Source organism: Triticum aestivum, chromosome 6B (assembly GCF_018294505.1).
Source record: "Triticum aestivum cultivar Chinese Spring chromosome 6B, IWGSC CS RefSeq v2.1, whole genome shotgun sequence".
Taxonomy (NCBI): Eukaryota; Viridiplantae; Streptophyta; class Magnoliopsida; order Poales; family Poaceae; genus Triticum; species Triticum aestivum.
Window position 1 is genome coordinate 528,941,647 of NC_057810.1, and position 18,891 is coordinate 528,960,537.

General features: G+C 44.6%; 1 protein-coding gene and 1 pseudogene across 1 annotated transcript; both read right to left on the reverse strand.

Annotated features, from left to right (window-relative positions):
• Positions 1 to 11,263: 11,263 nt before the first annotated feature.
• Positions 11,264 to 12,224, reverse strand: LOC123134362 (FCS-Like Zinc finger 2). The gene is made up of 2 exons (XM_044553630.1): positions 12,021 to 12,224; positions 11,264 to 11,889 (listed from the first exon to the last, which is right to left on the reverse strand). Exons 1-2 carry the CDS (start codon positions 12,161 to 12,163, stop codon positions 11,709 to 11,711), a joined length of 324 nt encoding a protein of 107 aa, XP_044409565.1. The 5' UTR covers positions 12,164 to 12,224; the 3' UTR covers positions 11,264 to 11,708.
• Positions 12,225 to 15,951: 3,727 nt separating this feature from the next.
• On the reverse strand, positions 15,952 to 16,467 carry LOC123139344 (uncharacterized; annotated as a pseudogene).
• Positions 16,468 to 18,891: the final 2,424 nt, after the last annotated feature.

Genomic DNA, 18,891 nt, shown 5'->3' on the forward strand with positions numbered 1-18,891 from the left:
AGGTCAATGCACGGTACCATAGAGGCTAGCAATGATGGAAGGGTAAGAGTGTGTATAATCCATGGACTCACATTAGTCATAAAGAACTCATATACTTATTGCAAAAGTTTATTAGCCCTCGAAGCAAAGTACTACTACGCATGCTCCTAGGGGAAGGGTTGGTAGGAGTTAACCATCACGCGATCCCGACCTCCACACATAAGGAAGGCAATCAAAAGAGCACCCCACGCAATAAATTTGTTACACAACTTTTACCATACATGCATGCTACGGGACTTGCCAACTTCAACACAAGTATTTCTCAATTTCATAATTACCCAACTAGCATGACTCTAACATTACCACCTTTATATCTCAAAACAATTATCAAGCATCAAGTTGATCATAGTATTCAATTCACTTCCTATGATAGTTTTTATTATACCCAACTTGGATGCTCATCATTCTAGGACCAATTTTATAACCAGAGAAAATACCATGCTGTTCTAGAAGACTCTGAAAATAATATAAGTGAAGCATGAGATATCAATAACTTCTACCAAATAAAACCACCATCGTGCTCTAAAAGATATAAGTGAAGCACATAGAGCAAAACTGTCTAGCTCAAAAGATATAAGTGAAGCACATAGAGTATTCTAATAAATTTCGAATCATGTGTGTCTCTCTCAAAATGTGTGTACATCAAGGATGATTGTGGTAAACTAAAAAGAAAATACTCATATCATACAAGAAGCTCCAAGGAAAACACATATCATGTGGTGAATAAAAATATAGCTCCAAGTAAAGTTACCGATAGACGAAGACGAAAGAGGGGATGCCTTCCGGGGCATCCCCAAGCTTAGGCTTTTGGTTGTCCTTGAATTATATTGGGGTGCCATGGGCATCCCCAAGCTTAGGCTCTTGCCACTCTTTATTCCATAATCCATCAAATCTTTACCCAAAACTTGAAAACTTCACAACACAAAACTCAACAGGAAATCTCATGAGCTCCGTTAGTGGAAGAAAGAAAAACCACCACTTAAGGTACTGTAATGAACTCATTCTTTATTTATATTGGTGTTAAAACTACTGTATTCCAACTTCTCTATGGTTCATACCCCCCGATACTAGCCATAGTTTCATCAAAATAAGTAAACAACACACGAAAAACAGAATCTGTCAAAAACAGAACAGTCTGTAGCAATCTGTAACTTTCGAATACTTTTGGAACTCTAAAAATCCTACCAAACTAGGAAGTCCTAGGAACTTTTTCTATTGATCTACTTCAAAAAGAATCAACTCAAAACCACGTTTCTGTGATTTATTAGAATTTTTCTTGTGCGTGCAAAAGTTTCTGTTTTTCAGCAAGATCAAATTAACTTTCACCCAAGATGATCCTATAGGTTCTACTTGGAACAAACATTAATTAAAACATAAAACCACATCTAAACAGAGGCTAGATGAATTACTTATTACTAAACAGGAACAAAAAGCAAGGAACAAAAATAAAATTGGGTTGCCTCCCAACAAGCGCTATCGTTTAACGCCCCTAGCTAGGCATAAAAACGAGAATAGATCTAAGTATTGCCATCTTTGGTATTCAATTCATAAGTGGACCTCATTATAGATTCATAAGGTAATTTGATTTTATTTCTAGGAAAGTGTTCCATGCCTTTCCTTAATGGAAATTGGAATCTAATATTTCCTTCCTTCATATATATAATTGCACCAATCGTTCTAAGGAAAGGTCTACCAAGAATAATAGGACATGAAAGATTGCAATCTATATCAAGAACGATAAAATATATGGGAACATAATTTCTTTTTGCAACAATAAGAACATCATTAATCCTTCCCGTAGGTTTCTTAATGGTGGAATCCGCAAGGTGCAAGTTTAAAGAGCAATCATCAAATTCGCGGAAACCTAGCACATCACATAAAGTTTTTGGAATCGTGGAAACACTAGCACCCAAATCACACAAAGCATAGCATTCATGATCTTTAATTTTAATTTTAATAGTATGTTCCCACTCATCATAAAGTTTTCTAGGGATAGAAATTTCCAATTCAAGTTTTTCTTCATAAGATTGCATCAAAGCATCAACGATATGTTTAGTAAAAGCTTTATTTTGGCTATAAGCATGAGGAGAATTCAACACGGATTGCAACAAGGAAATACAATCTATTAAAGAAACAATTATCATAATTAAATTCCTTGAAATCCAAAATAGTGGGTTCATTGCTATGTAAAGTTTTGACCTCTTCAATCCCACTTTTACCAATTTTAGCATTAAGATCTAAAAACTCCGAATCATTGGGACGCCTTCTAACTAAAGTTGAATCATCTACAGTCCCATCATTATCAAGATTCATATTGCAAAACAAGGATTTAATAGGAGACACATCAATCACTTTTAGATCTTCACCATTATTTTCATGAAAACTTGAAAATACACTCTTACAAAGCAATCTTTCTTAGCACGCATCCTAACGGTTCTTTCTTTGCACTCATCAATGGAAATTCTCATGGCTTTGAGGGACTCATTGATATCATGCTTACGTGGAATAGATCTAAGTTTCAAAGAATCAACATCAAGAGAAATTCTATCCATGTTCCTAGCCAATTCATCAACTTTAAGCAATTTTTCTTCAAGCAAAGCATTGAAATTATTTTGGGAACTCATAAATTCTTTAACACTAATCTCAAAATCAGAGGGCATCTTATTAAAATTTCCATAAGAGTTGTTGTAGGAATTACCATAATTATTAGAGGAATTACTAGGAAACGCCCTAGGATTAAAGTTTCCTCTATACGCGTTGTTACCAAAATTATTCCTACCAACAAAATTCACATCCATAGATTCATTATTATTCTCAATCAAAATAGACAAAGGCATATCATTAGGATCAATCGGAGCACTCTTAGTAGCAAACAATTTCATAAGTTCATCCATATTTCCACTCAAAACATTAATCTCTTCTATCGCATGAACTTTTTTACTAGTAGATCTTTCGGTGTGCCATTGAGAATAATTATCCATAATATTATCTAGGAGTTTAGTAGCTTCTCCTAAAGTGATTTCCATAAAAGTGCCTCCCGCGGCCGAATCTAAAAGATTTCTAGAAGCAAAATTCAATCCGGCATAAAAAAATTGTATGATCATCCACAAATTCAAACCATGTGTAGGGAAATTACATATCATTAATTTCATCCTCTCCCAAGATTGTGCAACATGCTCATGATCAAGTTGCTTAAAATTCATAATATCATTTCTAAGAGAGATGATCTTAGCGGGAGGAAAATACTTAGAGATAAAAGCATCTTTGCACTTATTCCATGAATCAATACTATTTTTAGGCAAAGACGAAAACCAAGTTTTAGCACAATCTCTAAGAGAAAACGGAAATAACTTAAGTTTAACAATAACATTATCCATATCTTTCTTATTTTGCATATCGCATAAATCAACAAAGCTGTTTAGATGAGTAGCGGCATCTTCACTAGGAAGGCCGGAGAATTGATCTTTCATAACAAGATTCAACAAAGCAGCATTGATTTCACAAGATTCAACATCATTAAGAGGAGCAATCGGAGTGCTAAGGAAATCATTATTATTGGTATTGGAAAAGTCACACAATTTAGTATTATCTTGAGCCATCTCGACGAGCAATCCAACACACAAGCACACAAGAGACAAGCGAAAGAAAGGCGAACGAAAAGGAGAGGGCGAATAAAACGGCAAGGGTGAAGTGGGGGAGAGAAAAACGAGAGGCACATGGCAAATAATGTAATGCGAGGGAGATGAGTTTGCGATGGGTACTTGGTATGTCTTGACTTGAGCGAAGACCTCCCCGGCAACGGCGCCAGAAATCCTTCTTGCTACCTCTTGAGCATGCGTTGGTTTTTCCCTTGAAGAGGAAAGGGTGATGCAGCAAAGTAGCGTAAGTATTTCCCTCGGTTTTTGAGAAGCAAGGTATCAATCCAGTAGGAGGATCCACGCAAGTCCCTCGTACCTACACAAACAAACAAGAACCTCGCAACCAACATGATAAAGGGATTGTCAATCCCTTCACGGCCACTTGCAAAAGTGAGATCTGATGGAGATAATATGATGAGATAAATATTTTTGGTATTTTTATGATATAGATCGAAAAGTAAAGATTGCAAAATAAAGTAGATCGGAAACTTATATGATAGATAATAGACCGGGGGCCATAGGTTTCACTAGTGGCTTCTCTCAAGATAGCATAATTATTACGGTGGGTGAACAAATTACTGTCGAGCAATTGATAAAAAAGTGCATAGCTATGAGAATATCTAGGCATGATCATGTATATAGGCATCACGTCCGCGACAAGTAGACCGACTCCTGCCTGCATCTACTACTATTACTCCACACATCGACCGCTATCCAGCATGCATCTAGAGTATTAAGTTCATAAGAACAGAGTAACGCATTAAGCAAGATGACATGATGTAGAAGGATAAACTCAAGCAATATGATATAAACCCCATCTTTTTATCCTTGATGGCAACAATATAGTACGTGCCTTGTTGCCCCTGCTGTCACTGGGAAAGGACACCGCAAGATTGAACCCAAAGCTAAGCACTTCTCCCATTGCAAGAAAGATCAATCTAGTAGGCCAAACCAAACTGATAATTCGAAGAGACTTGCAAAGATAACCAATCATACATAAAAGAATTCAGAGGAGATTCAAGTATTTCTCATAGATAAACTTGATCATAAACCCACAGTTCATCAGATCTCGACAAACACACTACAAAAAGAGTTACATCGAATAGATCTCCAAGAAGACCGAGGAGAACTTTGTATTGAGATTTAAAGAGAGAGAAGAAGCCATCTAGCTAATAACTATGGACCTGAAGGTTTGTGGTAAAGTACTCACAACTCATTGGAGAGGCCTTGGCGATGATGTAGAAGCCCTCCGTGATCGATTCCCCCTCTGGCGGAGCGCTGGAAAAGGCTCCAAGATGGGATCTCACGGGTACAAAAGGTTGCGGCGGTGGACATAGTTTTTTGTGGTGCTCCTGGATGTTTTCGGGGTACGTAGATATATATATATAGGCGAAGGAAGTCAGTCAGGGGAGCCACAAGGGGCCCACGAGGTAGCGGGCGCCCCCCCCCCCCCCCCAGGGCATGCCCTGCACCCTCGTGGCCACCTCAGCTGCTTCTTGAAGTCCACTCCAAGTCTCCTGGATTGCGTTTGTTCCAAAAAGATCGCTCCTGAAGGTTTCATTCCGTTTGGACTCCGTTTAATATTCCTTTTCTGTGAAACACTGAAATAGGCAAAAAACAACAATTCGGGTTGGTCCTCCGGTTAGTAGGTTAGTCCCAAAAATGATATAAAAGTGTATAGTAAAGCCCAAAAACATCCAAAACGGGTAATATAATAGCATGGAACAATCAAAAATTATAGATACGTTGGAGACGTATCAGTACTATTGTAACTTGCTAGTTTTTATGAATTACCTTGCTACAAAACTATCTGGTACCGCTACTTGCAGTACTTGCAGAGAATACCTTGCTGAAAACCGCTTATCATTTCCTTCTGCTCCTCGTCAGGTTTGACGCTCTTACTTATTGAAAGGACTATGATTAATTCCCTACACTTGTGGTCATAAGCTAGAGGTAGATTGGGTGACACCTGAGCAATAGCTTAAACCTCGGTAGCTATCTATACCTCCAATCTGTAAACCCCTCACATGAGGTGTTTCCACTATCAACGGAAAATAAAGAATAAGTAGGGTATTACCTCAACCAAGAGGTCCCAAACCTGGATAAACCCCCACGTGTGATCCCCCTTGTATATTCGAACACGCTCTACAGCCTACTAATGACACTAACGGTTTTGGTACCTTCAGTTGGCGTGCCAGTCAGGGGTTGCGCTGGTCGGAGACCGACTCTTGGACAAAGCTTAATCTTTAGCTCTCCCACCTTCACCACAAACAGGGCAGGGCGTCTCCACATTAATGGCATGCAAGAAACACAAGATTGTCGAGAAAAACTCATAGAAGTATCCAATTAGTTATCCTTCCTAATGTGTCGTTTCTGTCACACACAAATTATCACAGGTCATGCGTGAATTAACTGTGTGAAAACCTGTGGGTATTTGTATTATTGTTCCGGAACACAAATATAGCAGAAGGGTATTTGAAGTTGGTTGTAGACGGTAGAATTTATAGAGCTTGGAAGTAAAGGGCACAAAAAGTAAAATGCAGAAATAAATGGTTGGTTTGACTGCAGTAGAGAGGTTAGGCTCAGGGAAAACTTGGGTCATGATGTACATCAAGTGTGTTAGTGCGGCGGTAATACAGTTACCTTTTTATGTGATCTACTACATCGATTATATGTTCGGTAGGTGGTTCAACCTTGAGCGGCCTAACTCCTCCATGCAGGGATCCTTCTCATCTATTGTCCTGCATCAACATTGACATATGGGCATATGCATGGTTGTTCAAAAATTAAGGTAGTGATACCTGGACCAACGCTTTGAGTGTTCTAAGTTCCCCTTATCCTCATATCATCTTCGCTCCTCATAGATACCAACATGTGTCACCTGGAGGTCAGAGATTTGTTGAAACATGTGTGTTACCTGTGTAGGTCTATAGATCATGATGCCTTGGCCCTTAAATTGGACAACACACATTGTGCTCATCGTATATTAATGACTTAATAATTAGTCATAGGAGCAGCTTCACAAATAGTGACATATAGAATGGGCATATAATGAATCTCACCAATCCCCTATGTCTTCCACACCTATGGGGGGTCACTCACGCATGAGAGGGGAAGAACCAATAAACACATAGATCAAATAGAGAGAAATACTACCGATAGTAGCACAAAGAACCACAATAAAATGAAATGTTGTTTCGATCTCAATCTTTGAAAAACATTAATATAGTTCCAAGCCCTAGTCTTGCGAATGGGTACAACACTCTCGATGGTGATGTTGTCGATGAATGATTGAAAGTGGGGGAGAAGTCCAGAATGAATCTAAGTGAAGCTCTTCTCTCCCAGATCTCTTCTCTCTTCTTCAGATGTGGAGTTCTCCTATGTGTGGTGTCTAGTTTCCTCTAACTAGCCTCCCTCTTTCACGAAAGTTGTTGGTTTTCATAAGAGGGAGGCGGTGGCGGCTGATACGAGTGTTGGTACGAGCTCTCACGCTCGTACCAGACACCGTCTTCTTCTATAAGGAAAGTTGCTCCAATTTTCTCCATGGACTTGGGTATTGATTTATTTCCTTCGAAAAGTATATAATCTTGCACATCAAGTAGGAAAACAAGGTTTCTTTGTTCTCGAAGGATTAGCGCTATTAAAACAGCTTGAACCGGCAAAACTCCTTCAGAAAAACAAATAAATACCATCAAAAAACAAAGGGGCGTGTTTCTCCAAAGTAGAAGCAAGACATGATTGATTAAAACCTAGTTCCTACATTTCTAGGTCCAGTGCAAGTTGAAGCAGATCTAGAAGATGTACCAGTTCATGTACATGGTGGTGTGCTACTCATGATGGGGTTGTTGGATTTCCCCGAAGAGTAAGGGTGAAGTAGCACAGCATCAGAAAGTGTTTCCCTCAATTAAGAACCAAGGTTTATCGAATTGATAGGAGGGACCAATGATAATAGCGTTGACAACACCTACAAACAAACAAATAAATTGCTTGCACCCAACAAAGGTAAATAGTGATACAGCAAAGCGGCAAGAAAGTAAAAGAGAAAGGTACAATTTTAGGAGTTTTTGTATTGATGGAAAATAGACACGAGGGCCATAGGTTCACTAGAGGCATGTCTCTCAAAAGCATGTAGTGGTATAGTAGACAAATTACTGTTGGGCAATTGACAGAATAATGCAAATTATAACTATGATCATTCATGGCATATTCTTACATAGACATTACGTCCATGATAAATAGACTGTAATCCAACTACATCTACTACTATTCCTCCACCCCAAAACCGCTATCCAACATGCATCTAAAAGTATTAAGTTCATAAGAAACATAGTAACGCAGTAAGCAAGATTACATAATGTAGATAGGAAGAGATCAAACAATATGACCAAACCCCATCGTTTTATCCTTAGTGAAAACAACACAATACGTGACTTTGTCCTTTCTGTCACTGGACAAGACCACCCGCAAGATTGAACCCACTACAAAGCACCTCTCCTGTTGAAGATAAATCAATCAAAGTTGGTCAAAGTAGATGGATAGATCGGAGATAAATACAAAGCTATAAATTATGCAGCAAAGAAACTTCAAAAGATTCATATAAATTCAATGAACAATATGATCATAAATCCACAATTCACCGTATCCCAGCAAACACACCACAAGAATTACATCGGATGGATCTCCGAAGAGATCATTGTATTAAAGATCAAGAGAGAGAGAGAGAGAGAAAGAGGGAGAGAGAGAGGGGGGGGAGGGGGGAGGGAGGGAGAGAGAGAGCCATCTAGCTACTACTATGGACCCGTAGGTCCTGAAAAACTACTCACATGTCATCATAGAGGCAGCAAGGGTAATGAAGATGGTCTCCTCAATAATTCCCCTCCTCTGGTAGAGTGCTAGAAAAGAGCTCCAAATGAGATCACTTCGCAACAAAGGCTTGCGGCAGCGATAAAATTGTTTCGGGTCTTGCTTCGAGGGTTTTAGAATATATGAGTAGTTATAGACCAAGAATTAGGGCAAACGGAGCACCACAAGGCCCACAAGCCACCATGGCACGCCCTACCCCCCGGGCGCGCCCCACTGGCTTGTGGCACCCTTGTGATTCCTATTGCCTCCTCCCAAAGCGTCTAGGGTCTCTTATGTTCCAGAAAAAATTCATCAAAAACTTTCGTCGTGTTTGGATTTCTGTATCGATTGATTTTCCATAAAACCAAAAACATGCACAAAAAATTGGAACTTGCACTAGTCACTAAATTAATAGGTTGCTCTAGAAAAATAATAGAAAATAACATAGAAATAATACAAAAGTGATAATATAATAGCATTTAACAATGAAAAAATATTTATATGTTTGATACCTATCATGGTGCAGGTGAAGAAGATGCTCCCCAATAGTAGCAACATTATGATGCTGAAGTCTATGATCTGGATCAGCCTGAAGCACCAGCACCAGATCCAACATGGGTCGAATTGCTTCCAGCATATCAATACATGGTGTTACTATCTGACGGTTCGGAACCTGACTGTTTTATAGATGCAATGAATGATGACCACAAAAAAGAGTGAAAAAGGCTATGCAACAAGAGATAGATTCCTTGCATAATAATCATATTTATGAGCTGATGAAGTTCCCCAAGGGCAAGAAAAATTTAAAGAACAAGTGGGTCTACAGAATCAAGCAAGAAGAACACACACGACACCCGAGGTACAAGGCCAGACTAGTTGCAAAAGGATTCAGCGAGAGAAAAGGCATTGAGTATGATGATATCTTTTCTCCCGTTAAAGATGACATCCATTAGACTAATCCTTGGTGTGGCAGCAGCTAGCAAGTGGTGGTTGAGAAAATGGTTGTGAAGACGGCATTCCTTCATGGTGATTTGGAGGAAGAAATCCACATGAAGCATCCTGAGGGGTTTCTTATGAAAGTCAAAGAAGACTATGGTGGCCTTTGTTTGCCTACAGATAGTGATTCTCGGATTCTAGCCCATCCAAAATTGGATTCTCAAACAAATAGTCAGATTGCTACCTCAACTTTGTAGAATCGATTCTGAAAATGCACTAGACCCGCATGGAAGCCAGAATTAGCAATTTTCCTGATTCCCAAGCTATCACTTACCCCCTTTAAGTATAGGCCAACTTATCACCGTTATTAAGATAGAAATGACATTGTGTCCCCAACCGAACTTCTTCCACCGACCGTGTCCCCAATCTATAGATCCCGGTCCATTCTTCTTCCTATTTCTTCCAACCTTGATCGACAATCTCTTTACAATCTGCTTTCACTTTTCCATTGTAATCAATCTTCCATATTGTAGTTTCATTGGGGGCCAATATAGTTTTGTATTTATGCGTGCATGTACTTATCATTGGTTGTTTAGTAAACTCCTACTGGTTTGATAAACCTTAAAGTCATCTCCTTTGAAGGAGAAATTGTTGCTTCCTACAAACACTTGCAATCGGGGCCCAACACCTTCCTAGTTAAGAGGAAGCAATCGTAAACGAGACGAAAATAACCGTGGGTTGGAGACAGGCCGACAAAAATTATGGGCCATACACGGGCCAAAATAGTCATAAGTCTCAATACACACAGAAAGAATGTGAATGGGCTTAAATCAAGACGAAAGGCCCATTGGGCGATAATGGACCAAATCCTCACAGCTTGTTAATGGATCACTTGCAAGTAGGCAATTAACGGGTTGTCCATGGGATAGGACTATGCTAGCCTTTTTTAGCTCAATGGACATCCAATGGGTTGGTTGACACGTGTCGTCCTAGCAAAGCTGTATGTGGGCCACTGGGCAGGTGACACTTGTTCCAATGAATAGCCGACACGTGGTTATCTCGATCCAATAAAAATTTGACACGTTGAAGATCAGGTGTAGGCCACGTCGCTCACGAGTATCATATCCGTACCCACACATGTTAGCTTAGCAGCAATCCATTATGGTGGCTGCAATGTGTCGGTGGTGTCCTGGTTGAGTCAGTCCCTCGCGACGAAAACCGCTTTCATGATGCATGCTTTTTTTCATGAAAGAGCATACTTCCATGACACGCACAAAACGACATTTGTTGTAGAATTGACTACAACGGCACATGTGTGAGATTCTTGATTTTGTCAGAAATCTGTTATGGATGCACATCGATGACCAAAAAAAGGGACCTTCTATGATGAACGAGTATTATCACGGATGTGTCTTTTCTTATAGTGCATGATGTGCTTTAATCTGACAATCTGCAATTAAAAAGGGACTCTCTCACATTACAATGGAGTCATCGCTCTGTCTCTGTTGAGGAGACTGTTAATCTAGTGAAGGGAGATCTAGACACACCACATCATAGCTTTATTGTTTGTGAGATCAAACTTCTCATGGAACAACAATATTCTTGTATCACTCACATTCGACGAACTCCAAATCTTATAAGCCATTCAATAGCCGCTTATGGTAGGAATAGTTGGCGTACCACAGTATGTCTCGGATCAGGCCTCGGTGAGGTTGTCAAACTTTGTAAGGCTGATTGTAGAGATTTTTGGTGTGTGTGCGCGCGCGCGCGCACGCAGTGGATCAATCAAGAACTTTTGCCCATGGAACCTCTTGGGCCATGTTTTTTTCCTCTTTATTATACACCTCTTTTGCATTGGAGCCATACAACATCGTGTGTTTTATTCAGACACACAAGGACCCAAACACCTAGTACTCAAGACTCCGCTGCTACGTCCACAACTTGGAAACTAACATGACCAGCAAGTTCCCATTATTTCCCTTTTCCAAAACATGCATTGTTGCACCTCATGTCCTCACCTGAGGTAGACGAAGTTATTGACGCTCACACGCACAGTAATTTTCTTGTGCATTTTATAGCTCTTCTATACACGCGAAGTGCGAGCACCTAATTAGCGAAAGAAACCCCAGCTTGCTTGCTCATATCTTCTTCAAACAGAAGAGTTTCTCCATCGGTTCGGATGGCTAGTATATCCTGTGCCCCTGTTATTTCTGTTGAAGTTGGGGCGGATGCATGCTTCCTTGAGCGTACAGCTTAGCTTGCAACCGGCACATTTCCCGCGCGGGTGATGTTGGGCTCAGAGGCAGCCGCCCCGTGGCGCTGCTCGTTTCTCGCAGCACGTTCCTTCAGAATCTTGGTGTTAATCCTCTCACGTACCTCGTCGGAATCGATCTGCACAGCCCTGCACTCCTCGCTGCAGAATGGCGTGTCCCCTCTGTGGTTCGTAGTGAGAAAAACGGATCGCTGGATCAGAATAGCACTACTATACAGTGTGTACATATATGGGCGATCTGAGAGCAGCAGGAGCAAATTAAAGGAGCAAACAGACCCGTAAAATTAAACTACCTGTACATGAAGACGTCGAAATCTCTGGAGAGCGGCTTCCCGCAGAGGTAGCAGGCGTCCATGGCGTGGCGGCTCGTCGCGCCACCGCCGTCGAGGGGCACAATGGCGAAGAGAGAAGAAGCGGAGGCAGGCGACGACGGCATCTCAGCTGCAACCTGGGGTTTTGCAGGTTGGTTTAACTTAACAGGTCTTTGCTTGATTTCGGTGCTGAGTCTAGGTCTAGACTGAAGTGAAGGAGCCTTTTCTTCTTATAAGGGGGGGAGGGAGATCGAGGAAAATATGTGGTTGTTGAGCTATGGTGCAGGACGCGGGAGAAGAGAAAACACGGCTGGATTTCCAGGAACCATCTTGGCTTCTCTTGTACACGACGCACGGCGAAAATGGCCGTACCAGCGCGGCTAGGGCCAGGGCCAACAAGAAACCATGCCTGCAGCGCGCCGGTTTTTGTTTGCTTACTCTGCGTATCGGTCTCAACCCTCAACTCGCACCTCGTTCCTGCCGGTGCAATGCTGCCGGACCCGCCGAAATATTGCTAAGAAAATGGACGTCCGATTCTTTTCTTTTTTCTTTTTTCAGATCGGATTTATTGGTGAGTTCTTGTACCGATGCCGTGTGGCCACGTGTTGAGCACGCGAGATTAGGACACTTCAGATTAGAGGGTAAATACAAATTGGCAGTACAGCACTGAATATACTTTGAACCTTGGCATTTTTGGGTTCCATAATAAAGAAAAACCTTTGGCTTCTAACACAGCGCAGGGTTCACACTTACCCCTTGTTTAGGAAAATAGAAAAATGCCGCGGAATGGTTTCCCGACCGGGTAGTTTATTAGCGGGTGAACAGTGAAAGATTTGTCACTGACATTACAATTAGCATAGGCCAAGCACGACGAGGTGGAACGCACCGCTTGCTCCGGGAAAACAATATGGTTGTTTGCCCTGTACCTAGCCTTCTAGAGCCTGCACCGATGCCTGCTCGCTCTCTTGGCTCGGGAGATCGACAGAGAAAATGACGAGAAAGGGAGAGGAAACCGTGCGCACAGAGCAGGGAGGGGGTGGTAGTACCGATGGCGACGCACGCACGCGTTGTACTTTTTGCTCGCCTAACCACGTCGTGCGTCCACCCCGCGTCTCGCAGTCGTCTGTGCATGGGAGGCGTCGCCCGGGGGAGCAGACGGACAGTTTTCTGTGGATCCACCCACCGCGGGAACTCAGGCGAACTCCATCGCGCGACCCCAAACGGACGTCCGTTTTGTCCGGTTTCTGTCCGTTTGGATAGGGATTTGGGGTCGTGTCCGGGCCTGTTCTGGGATGCGGTGGCCGTGCGTCCAGCGCGCGACCGTATCCATTTGCCTCATCTTGTCCGTCAGGGCCAAAAATGCCCAAATTTACATCAAAACTAGTTTCCAACCCAAATATTTGTCTGAAAATTAAAATAGTTTTACAACCTAATTGAAATTGTCTTTAATAAAATAGTTTTACAACCAAATTGAAATTGTCTTGACTGAACATAAATTGGACCAATACATCTATTGGTTGCCAATGTGATCCCAGACGTGCTCAACCAAGTCATTTTGAAGATTCAAATGAGCGTGCCAATCACGCATCTCACGGTGGAATTGGACAAACTGTTCAAATGTGGCCGGGTCTTGGTGCAGGGGCTCAATATTTTCACCTTGATAATCAAATCCTTGGTCGAAGATATTCTCATCACGCTCGTCCTCGACGATCATGTTGTGCATGATCACACAAGCAGTCATCACCTCTCAAAGCTTCCTTTCATCCCATGACAGTGCAGGGTTTCGAACGATATCCCACCGAGATTGAAGCACACCAAAAGCACGTTCCACATCCTTTCTAGCACTCTCTTGCATTTGGGCAAATCTCTTTCTCTTCTCATCTTGGGGTTTCGAGATTGTCTTCACAAAAGTTGACCACTGAGGATATATACCATCTGCTAGATAGTATCCCTTGTTGTACTGGTGGCCGTTGATCTTAAAGTTGACAGGTGGGGAGTGGCCTTCTGCAAGCCTTGCGAAGACTGGAGAGCGTTGCAGCACGTTGATATCATTGTGAGAACCTGCCATGCCAAAAAAAGAATGTCATATCCAAAGATCTTGCGATGCCACCGCTTTTAATATGACAGTGCACCCGTTAACATGCCCCTTGTACTGGCCCTGCCAAGCAAATGGACAGTTCTTTCACTCCCAATGCATACAATCTATGCTGCCAAGCATGCCTGGAAAGCCTCTAGATGGGTGGTCGCCAATAATCTCTCTGTATCAGCGGCAGTTGGCTGCCTCAAGTACTCTGGGCCAAACACCTCGATCACAGCCTGGCAAAACTTGTACATTGACATCAGACATGTTGTCTCACTCATACGCACATACTCGTCCACCAGATCGCCTGGAATACCAAATGCAAGCATGCGGATGGTCGCGGTGCATTTCTGGTAAGAGGAGAATCCAAGCTTGCCAAGGGCATCCGTCTTGCACCCGAAGTATGGGTCATGAGCAACCACTCCCTCTCCGATACGATTGAACACATGCCTTGCCATACGAAAACGGCGACGAAATTTATCCGGCTTGAAGAATGGGGTGTTGGCAAAGTAATCGGCATAAAGCAGGGCGTGGCCTCTCTCCCTGTTGCGGTTCAGGTTGGGAGCACGGCCAGGGAGTGACCCCCTGTACCGAGGAAGCTGTCGTTGAATATGGTCGTGAACGACCAGTGCAGCCACCACAAGATCTTCATCATCCGACGACGAATCGTCCAACGAACAAAGGAAGTGATGAAAGAAAAACTCGTCTCCACTGTCCATACCTTTGATGGCAAAAGGTCGAACACCTTGCGGTCGTGGTGGCGAAGAGGCCGCGATGATCACCTCGACGCAGCAGGGGTGGTGCCGGCCGGCTACTGGCCGCTCTGGAGCTCTCGTCGGAATCTGCCTCGGCCGCCTTGGTCCGTCGCCGGCAGTCGTGTCCCCTCCGCCACCGGCCAGGACGGCGACGACCAAACCTCCCCCGATAGACGACCAAAACTACGGCGAAAGCGCGGGTATGGTGGCGGCCATGTCGAGACGTGGTTTGGTATGGATGGCGGGGGGCTGTGCGGTGAGGAGGCGGCCGGAGAATAGGGGCGGCGCCGGCGTCGGGGCGGGGCGGGGAGAGAGGGTGAAGCGTTGGGAGCAGAGGGACTGCTAGTGTCCCCGACAGGCAGGCCATGGGGGGGGGACAAGGGCGTGCGTCACGGTCGTCCGCGCGCGTCCGTTTCACCCCAAACCGAGCGCAAGTTTGGGCCGGGGATGGGTCGAAAAAGAACGGAATCCAGACATTTGTCCGTTTGAGGCCGTGCGCTGGGCCGCCTCTTTTGTCGCTTTTACCCCAAACGGACGGGGCCGGACAGGATAGGGTCACGCGGTGGAGTTGGCCTCAGGCCAAATCCAGCACATGACCTTAAATCGTCCGGGGCTGTCCGTTTGGCATTCAACGGACATATAAGACGTCCCAATGCGCGAGCTCATCCTTAAAAAAGTCCGTTTCTGATCCGGCTCGCCCCATTCTGAATGCAAACTTGATCTGGTTTTGCGTTTGAAATGGACATGCTTGGACGTTTTCTGCGTGGTCCTCGTCCGCCTCTGTCCCTTTGCATGTGAGGCCTGGCCCGCTAGTCATTGAAACAAAGGGGCCCACCCATCCCCCTCTCTCCTCCTTTTCTCTGATTCTTCCCCACCGCACCGGCGCGCGACCCTGGCAGACGCAACTAGTCGGTGGACTGCGCCATCCTAGGCTCTGGCAATTTCCAACCCGCACGTGGGGGCGGCAACCTCCCTTCTCGACGCGCAGGCGAGGCCGCGAGACACAGGCAGGCTCGCAGGGCGCGCCCAGCTCTGCCGGCGACGGCTGGGCGGACGCCGGGCCCAGGACCATCTACTCCTACAGCAAAATGCTCGCCGGGTTTGCGGCGCGGCTCAGCGACGCCGAGGCCAAGGCGCTGCGGGGTAGGTTGGGCTGCATCCGGCTCTACCCCGAGGTGTTCCTGCCGCTCGCCACCACCCACTCGCTGGGCTTCCTCAGCCTGCAGACCGGCAAGGATGGCTTCTAGAGCCGCTCTGGGTTTGGCCGCGACATGGTGATTGGGCTCGTCGACACCGGCAAATTGCCTAGCCACTCCTCGTTTGGGGACGCCGGGATGCCGTGCCGCCCAAGAAGTGGAAGGGCACGTGCGAGTTCAAGGCGATTGCCGGCGCGGGGGGATGCAACAACAAGGTCATCAGGGCGCGCGTGTTCGGCAGCGCGGCCTTGAACGACACCGCGCCGCCCGTCGACGACGCCGGGCACGACACGCACATGGCCAGCACGGCCGCGGGGCAACTTTGTGGAGAACGCCGACGTCCGCGGCAATGCGCACGGCACGGCGTCCTGTATGGCGCCGCACGCGCACCTGGCCATTTACAAGGTATGCTCACGCAGCCGGTGCTTCATCATGGACGTCATCTGTTATATTTGTGTCGAATATATTATGTACGCAAGGGGTTACGTGGACTTGGAGTTGTAATTGATGTGGTTAGGTACAAGTTGTGTAGGAATCGGACACTTGTATCCTAGGCCTCTTATATACGGAGAAGCACTACACGTTGTAACTCATGACGACTTGATAGCAACAGGTACACGGGGGAGCCGACGGCTTGTGCCGGCGCCCGGGCGGCCGATGTTGCAGTATCTTGGGGAGGAGCGTCCGTAGTCATGCCATGGGGATGTAGCCATATCGGTGAACCTCGTTAACAAATATCGTGCCTCGATGTGTCGTCTATGATCTTGTATTAGCGTTTTATTCTAACATCATCGCGGGGCTTGACGCCGCCGTCAAGGACGGGGTGGACGCGATCTCCATGTCCATCGACATCTCGGACGGCGTACAGTTCAACTACGACCTCGTCTCCGTCGCCACATACAAGGCCATTGAGCGTGGCATCTTCGTCAGCGCCACCGCCGGCAATGCGGGGCCGGCCGCCGGGAGCGTCTCCAACTGCGCGTCGTGGATGCTCACGGTTGCGGCCGGCACCACGGACCGGGCGATACGCACCACAGTGAAGCTTGGCAACGGCCAGGAGTTCGACGGCGAGTCCCTGTTCCAGCCCCACAACAACTCCGTCGCGTGCCTGCTCCCGCTCGTGTTCCCCGGCGACCTGGACGCCCGCGGCTGCAGCTCCCTCCCCGACTTGGTGAGCGGCAGAGCTGCACGGCCGCGGAAGCTGCATGCAGGGCGTGGGTGAGGACGAAACGGGGAGGCCGCACGAGCTCACTTGGAGGGCGTGGGTGGGGCGGGGGACGCAGGCGGGGCGAATGCTCCTCGTCGACGCCGGCACGGCCATCCCTGAAGTGTTCGATGAAATGTCTAAACAGGACACAATCGGACATATTTTGGGATGGATCGACCACGTTGGGTGCCCTGATGATCATACGACCGCATCCGACCGCATCCGAACACGCATGTCCATTTTTCTACTCCAAACGGGTAAAATTCGAAAAAAAGGACGTCCGTTTGAAATCGTGGGCCGGAGTTGGCCTCACAAGTTGTACTTGCTTGACCCGGCTAGGAGGTCCGTCGTCTTCTTGACCGGTGTTGACCGTCTCTGAGGATGCAAGAGACTGAGTGACTGACGATGACATATTGTGTCTGTTCGAGGCGATGACTGACCCTATGGTCAAGCTGACTGTTCCGTGCGCGTCCTCAAAGGAGTACCATTGCAGAAGGAATCATTTGCTTGTGTTCAGACGTCAGAACAGTAATTTCGTGTACGTGCACTCGGATCCCTACGGTTTTCTTTGTGTGGTTTGTTCACCTAGGCTGAACCTCCTGGGTTCTTTTTCTCGAACTAGCAAACTAGAGAAAAAGATACCACATGCATGTCATCCAAATAATCATGAGTCAAGAAATCAATAGATCCATGTTCTTTATTTCAACATTACATCTCATCTTGTTGCCATTTGTCCGTCATCGCATTCTCGCATACCATTATCATAGTGCTTACAGAATCACAACGCGCTTGAATGTGGTCAACCGTAAGCTCTCTCTAGTTGTGGCATAAGATGAGGTTTTTCTCTTACTACATTTATTTTGTCTTCAATTTGTTTGTGCGCTATTGATTATGGTTGAAATCTAAATAGCATTTTTAAAATAGTTAAGAGGTAAAATAGCATCGTATTTGGATTTTACATACTCCCTCAATTCCCTTATACAAGGTCACAAACTCAAATTACAGGTACCTAGGTAAAATTTAATGACTACTTGCAGCCAACTTTTCTTCTTATTAACTGAGATCATTAATACGCCCTCATGCATGTAAGGAAGGAATGAGAAGGAAGTAGCACATTGTCATTATGACTACATGCATGCAAGTATTAAACAAGTTGCTACTACGAGAAAACATCATTAAATTTTGCCTCAATTACTGTTAGTGGTCTTGTATAGATGCAAAAAGTATTTTCCATAGTGGCCTTGTATAAGCGAATGGAGGGAGTATATTTTAATTAAATTTCATATATAACATCTTAAAATTGAAGTTGTGGTTTAAAAGATATAGATATTTCAAAATATAAAACATTTGTTCTACGTAGACTGCGGGTTAAATAGCATAAAAGACATGGTATTTTCTGTAAAAACGCAAAAAAAAGATTCAATTTGTCACTCAAAAGTGAAATCCGGGTTGATTACCTGAAAATGTAGGGGGTTTTGTGTAAAACCCGAAAAACATTTCATTTTGCCATTTATAATAGGACTGCGGGTTGAATATCAAAAAACACAGGAACTCTTCTGCAAAAATGTCGATGACGTCCGGGCAAAGGCAATAGGGCACATTATTATAAGGTAAA